The sequence below is a fragment of the Mandrillus leucophaeus genome, unplaced genomic scaffold, assembly GCF_000951045.1.
Source record: "Mandrillus leucophaeus isolate KB7577 unplaced genomic scaffold, Mleu.le_1.0 Scaffold1162, whole genome shotgun sequence".
In the NCBI taxonomy this organism is placed as follows: Eukaryota; Metazoa; Chordata; class Mammalia; order Primates; family Cercopithecidae; genus Mandrillus; species Mandrillus leucophaeus.
The window spans coordinates 5693-12319 of NW_012099899.1; the positions used below are offsets into that span (position 1 = coordinate 5693).

Sequence of the window (6627 nt, forward strand, 5' to 3'; positions counted from 1 at the left end):
CTTGCAATATTGTGAGACTTACGAAAATGTGACACAGGCACACAAGGTGAGCACACGCTCTTGGGAACATGGTGCCAACAGACTGGCTTGAAACAGGGTTGCCGCAACCTTCAATCTGTAAAAAAGAAAACTCAGTATCTGTGAAGTGCAATAAAACAAGGTATGCCTATACTCAAGAGTGACATTTCATTAAATTCTATCTTCCATAGAAAGTACAGTTTTCCTTCAAATCTTAGAACAAACGATAAACCAAACATTCAGATATTTACTTAAGATTCCCTCTACAGCATCGTGCTGAGCAAATTTTATGCCTGAGATTTTAATATCAGCACCGGTGCAGTCCACAAAAGTGTCCCCTTTGCCCCTCTTTTCTATCACAATGTCATCTGGTAGGCCCTATCATAAGGAAGAGAGAGCAAGAACACTCAAGATGGGTGAGGAAAAACACCTAAACATGAACACTCTAGAACATGTTTCTCTAGTTCAAATGACTGCAGGTGATAATAAGACCAGTCAACCATGTTGCATTTAAATAAAATATATCTCCCCACATATCCTGTTTAATTTAAACCAGGGTATCCAACTTTTAATAACAACTCTCTGACTAGTCCCTGTATCAGGAAGACTACCCTATCAACTATCCCACATCAGCTCAGCACTAAATTCACTTACAAAAGTGCTACAAAAAATAAATAATGTTCGAGACTAGTCCAGGCAACATAGTCAGACTCCATCTCTACAAAAAAACAAAAAAAATTCATCAGGCATGGTGGCATGCACCACTCACTCACCTCACAAGGAGGCTAAGGTGGGAGGGTCACTTGACCCCAGAATTTTAAGGCTGCAGTAAGCTATGATCATGCCATTGCACTGCAGCCTTCATTCTTGGTGACAGAATGAGACCCCATCTCAAATAATAATAATAAGGACTTACGGTTGAGTCAAAGAACTTTAAAGCACTCACCCTTAGAAGTTTGTTTCTAACTCTAACATTCTATGATTCTAATATAAATTACATTTGAATAAACCTAAGCAGTTCTCAAGATCATCTAATTTTAATATTCTCTTAAACAGTTGGCTTAAAAATCTGACAAACTGACTAGTTACTAGAAAAAAAAAACAAACAGTCTACCTCATTAGCAAATAAAAAGCATTAGATCAAGGCTGGGTGCGGTGGCTCATGCCTGTAATCCCAGCACTTTGGGAGGCTAAGGTGGGGGGATCACTTGAGGTCAGGAGGTCGAGGGCAACCTGGCCAATATGGTGAAACTCTACCTTTACTAAAAATACAAAAATTAGCTGTGTGTGGCATGTGCCTGTAATCCCAGCTTCTCAGGAGGCTGAGGTGGGAGAATTGCTTGAACCTGGGAGGCGTAGATTGCAGTGAGCCAAGATCGTGCCACTGCACTCCAGCCTGGGTGACGGAGTGAAACTCCATCTCAAAAATAAAGCATCAGATCTCAGGTGCAGTGGCTCACGCCTATAATCCCGGCACTTTCGGAGACCAAGGCAGGCAGATCACTTGAGGTCAGGAGTTTCAGACCAGCCTGGCCAACATGGAGAAAGCCTGTCTCTACTAAAACTACAAAAATTAGCCAGGCATGATGGCAGACACCAGTAATCCCAGCAACTCAGGAGGCTGAGCCAGGAGAATCGCTTGAACCCAGGAGGCAGAGGTTGCAATGAGCTGAGATCACACCACTCCACTCCAGCCTGGGTGACAGAGCAAGACTCCATCTCAAAAATAAAGCATCAGATCTCAGGTGCAGTGGCTCACGCCTATAATCCCGGCACTTTCGGAGACCAAGGCAGGCAGATCACTTGAGGTCAGGAGTTTCAGACCAGCCTGGCCAACATGGAGAAAGCCTGTCTCTACTAAAACTACAAAAATTAGCCAGGCATGATGGCAGACACCAGTAATCCCAGCAACTCAGGAGGCTGAGCCAGGAGAATCGCTTGAACCCAGGAGGCAGAGGTTGCAATGAGCTGAGATCACACCACTCCACTCCAGCCTGCGTGACAGAGCAGACTCTGTCTCAAAAAAAACAAAAACAAAAAACCCATCACATTGGTATAAATCTTGCTCAAACCATTAATGCAAGTCAAACACCTGAGTGGGCTTACAAAAAACTGAAGTATCAGAAAACTAAAGAATTCACTTGACTTCCATTATAAAACAGAAACACATAGACAAAGCTATAAGAACTCTCATTGTCTAAAGACAAGTCTGAGTAAACGAAAGCAGCAGCTGTTTTTAACAAGCAAAGCCACTCAATGTATCTACACTGGAAGAGGACAAAGGCTTTGGGGGCCCTAGAGAATGCAAGGGGACTCCACACACTGGAATGCTACCAGGGGTGGACTCTGGATGCCTGAATTACGAATAATTTTGTTTCTGACTGTTGTTTATGTATCTGCCTGTGCTTTGCATATTTTCTACAATAACCATTGCTTTCTATCATCAGAAAAATTAAAAGTACAAAAAGAATTGCATATTGAGAGAAAAGATTTTCACACAGATTTTTATACAATGATGCATTTCTTTCCACTTAAAACATAAAACCATCACCTAAAGGAATGGATTTTCAAAACAAGAAAGAAAAACCCTATTGTAAGTACTACTGACACCCTGCACACAGTAGGTACTCAATATGTATCTCTTGTTATACGGGCTAACTATAGATCACTATCAGATGAGCTTGAATCTAACTCATGAACACTCCATATATGCACACTAGAGATACCATCTGATTCCCCAATTCTCAGACCTATACTCTTAGCCAATATACAGCCATTTTTATATCTAATCTATCAGCATTCTATATGTCTGTTTACAACACTCTGGCAATTCCATTAAAATTTCCTCACCAATCTAGAAGGAATTCTTATCTACCTTACAAACTATAGTATCAGTGTTATTTCCACTATGCCAAAAAAAGTGTTTTTATCACAGTGATTTATCTTGCAGATGTGTTATTTATATACACATATATATTATACATCAAAAATTGGAGAATAGAAACAACAAAAATCACACACAAAACAAAAAAGGGGGTAAGACGATGTACTAGGAACAACAGAAAACTAAACTTCCAGCCTCGCTTCCATTTAGAAGTTTTGACAAGATAAAGAGCATAGCTTAAGCAGTTTCTGAACAGCTGCACAAGTCCCAAAATGATATATGATTTTTTGCATTACAAGCTTCACTGCTAACTTGAAGCTATTTTGGTAAATAGTTGAACAGGTGTAACTAAATTTGACATATTATGAAAATATATAGGACCAAGATGAACAATTGTAAAGTAACCTAAATTTAGAAATCACTCTAAATGAACAATAAGATTATTACTGTCAAAAAGTTATTATTATTATTTTTTTTAGACAGAGTCTTGCTCTGTCACCCAGGCTGGAGCATAGTGGCATCATCTTGACTCATTACAACCTTCTCCTCCCAGGTTCAAATGATTCTTCTGCCTCAGCCTCCCGAGTAGCTGGGATTACAGGTGTGCAACAACACGCCCGGCTGATTTTTGTATTTTTAGTACAGACGGGGTTTCACCATGTTAGCCAGACTGGTCTCAAACTCCTGGCCTCAAGTGATCTGCCCACCTTGGCCTCCCAAAGTGCTGGGATTACAGGCGTGAGCCACTGCACCCAGCCCAAAGAGTTATTTTTAATGGAATCTTTCAACATTAATCTTTTCTAAAGTATACTTTGGTCAAGACACAAAGTGTAGCATTTGTGACATTCAGCAAGCATTTAGAGAATTAAGATAATTGGTACCAATTTCAAGTTAAGTGCCCTTCATTATACCTCTCACAAAAACAAGCTAAGTGTAAAGCAAAAAACAAAAAGCTATGTACTAATATATCTATAACATCTATGAGATAAGAGCAAGGAACAAATTTTTAAAATATTAAAAATTTTTAAAATATTGCTAGAATTTTTTTTTTAATTCTAGAAATTAGATTTCCTTTCCATAAACCACCTACAATCTGGAAAGTATGTTTCTTCCTAAAGGTCTTTTTTCTATATGAGCCTGTAGGAGCCTCTATATGAATATCCCCCCAACATATACACTGCTACAAAGAACCACAACTCAAGTTGCTGAAACACTGGGTCAACCTCTTTCAAGCTTTCCCTGTCCTTAATGTTTCAAGGCAGCTAACTAGAAATCAAATGGGTTCAAATCATATTCTTGGAGTTTCAACAAGATCGGTGATTTATTGTTTACTTAAACATTTCAGGTGTCAGAGTTTGGCTGTGTGTCTTCCACACTCACCTTCCAACTCAATGGAGTGAGCAATGGAGAAAGTGCCATGTACCACATAATGGCCAGGACAAACAATAACAGTGTCACCTTCAAAGCAGGCATTTATAGCAGATAGTGGATCACTACGGAACTAGAAAACAGTAAGAACACATTTGTAAATATACACTCCCAAAAAACTAACTGGAGTATTAGTCTAGGTGCCTTCATGTCTAACTTTGAAAATGGAAGCCAAAAACCGCATATTGAAGCATCTCCTTTGATAGTGCACTGACCTAACACATGCCTGGTAAGTGACTACTGAGGACTAAAGGCAGGACTGTCACTGCTTCCCACTGCACAGAAAACCATCTCGGGAAAGCTCCTGTAAATACTTTGTGGGATTTGTGAAAATCTGTGGTGAATGAGAAGAAAAAAAAGCCACCTGGAGCAAGAAACTCTGTTTACCTGAACTTCTCTTCCTCACCGGGCTCCTGGCAAAGCCCGTCCATGAGCAGGGACCGCAGGAGACCAGCCATCATAGTGGAGGAGACCACGTGAGTGATCTTCTGACCGCTGGAATGGACACCCTTTGCTTGGATATTAGAATTCTTCTGATAACCAAACACATACCTTAAAAAAACAAAACAGTCCTATCAATAAGACAACAAGTAAGAAAAGATGCTAAGAATTACAAAGACACACATACCTCAACAAAGGATTCTTAATGAGTTTCAGCTTTTGTTTCAACTGTTTCATTTCTGAATAAAAGTTTAACCCTTCCACCACAGAGATATTTTCCTGCTGGGAATCAGAGTTACAATTTGACAAACTGCTTCTCAGATTTAAAAATTTCCTGTAACTCTCCTCACATTGAGACAACAGATTGCGGTAGTCAACAATAAGTCCTGATGAAACTTGGTCTTCAAGAATGTTATAATGCCTGAAAGTTTACAAGCAAATTGAAATCCGCTGCCTTTCAGGCACATTTTCCTGTCATTAAAACAGCGCACTTAGCACTCCAAGAGCCAGTAAGAAAGTGTTTTATAGTATATAACTCAGGTGCATGTTAAGTCTTTCTGAATAGCACTCTAATAATAATAAGTGGAAGCTGTTGGAAGTTTAAAGCACCATTTCTGTAAGGTCACTAATTTTTCTTCTTTTGAGGAGTTGTTTGCTTTTTTTCTTGGATCCAAGCATTTGTGATTTAGAAAAAGTGAAAGTTCATGTTGCACAATTTGCAATTACTATTTAATAAGAAATTATTTTCTTCTCATATATTAGATTCAAAAGCTTAATAAGAAGGCCACAGGGCGCAATTTGGGAGAGGGAGTAGGGAGAGCAGTACCTCAAATTGTTTCACAACAATGTTTAAGATTACTATATTTTTCATGGATCTGAATATGACTTTGAACATTTTTTAAAGGTTACTATATTTATAGGATCAAAAAGTAGAAATGACTCAATCTAGTCCTTCCTTCTGTTTAAAGTACTATGGCACAAAATTATGCTGAATATTCCCTAGGGAAGACTATTAAAGAATTTCAAAAAATAAGCCCTTGAGATTCTGAGGGGGAGAAAAAGGTGCCATTACTAAACTAGAGAGTGACTGAAACAAAACCTTGTACTGGACAACCATACTGGCACTTCAAATGTATTAATTTATAAACTTTCTCAAATATAAAAACAGAACACAGAGTATTTCTAGATGCAATAAAATAATGTGTAAATGTGCAATCAAGTTAACATATAAAATAATGGGTTTAAAAATAAAGTAAAATAGGCCAGGCACAGTGGCTTACACCTGTAATCACAGCACTTTGGGTGGCCAAGGCAGGAAGATGACTTGAACCCAGGAGTCTGAGACCAGCCTGGGCCAACATGGTAAAACCCTGTCACAAAAATACAAAAATGAGCCTGGCGTGGTGGCATGCACTTGTAGTCTCAGCTAGTTGGGAGGCTGAGCTGGGAGGACGGCTTGAGCCCCAGGGGCCAAGGCTGCTGTGAGATCTAATTATGCTACTGTACTCCATACTCCAGCCTGGGCAGCAGGGCAAGACCCTGTCTCAAAAAACAAACAGACAGACAGATGTTCAGGGCCCCATCCAGACCAATTAAATAAGTATCTGGACATAGAAGGGTACTTTTTAAGTTCCCTGGGGATGGTAACGTGTAGCCAAGAGTGAGAACTATTGCCTTAAATGATGTTTTGTTGTTGTTGTTGTTTTGTTTTGTTTTTTTAGTCATGCTTTGAATAACATAGGGAAAAACAAAAACAAGATAGAACCATATCTTAAACAAACTTTTACATCAGATATGAACACTTAAACATAACTTTTCCCACTTTTCAAGTAAGTGAATTAGACAAAGCTTGACAA

At 39.1% G+C, this 6627-nt stretch overlaps 1 protein-coding gene across 1 annotated transcript in view; it reads right to left on the bottom strand.

The window, feature by feature from the left end:
- Positions 1–269: 269 nt before the first annotated feature.
- LOC105553119 (SHC SH2 domain-binding protein 1-like) overlaps positions 270–6627 on the bottom strand; it is a gene marked incomplete at its 3' end in the record, with an annotated part of 38153 nt that continues 31795 nt past the window's right edge. Inside the window, 5 exon segments of the mRNA XM_011999079.1 lie at positions 270–396; positions 552–556; positions 4283–4403; positions 4702–4882; positions 4959–5192. Of these exon segments, the coding sequence (XP_011854469.1) occupies positions 270–396; positions 552–556; positions 4283–4403; positions 4702–4882; positions 4959–5192 (668 nt within the window).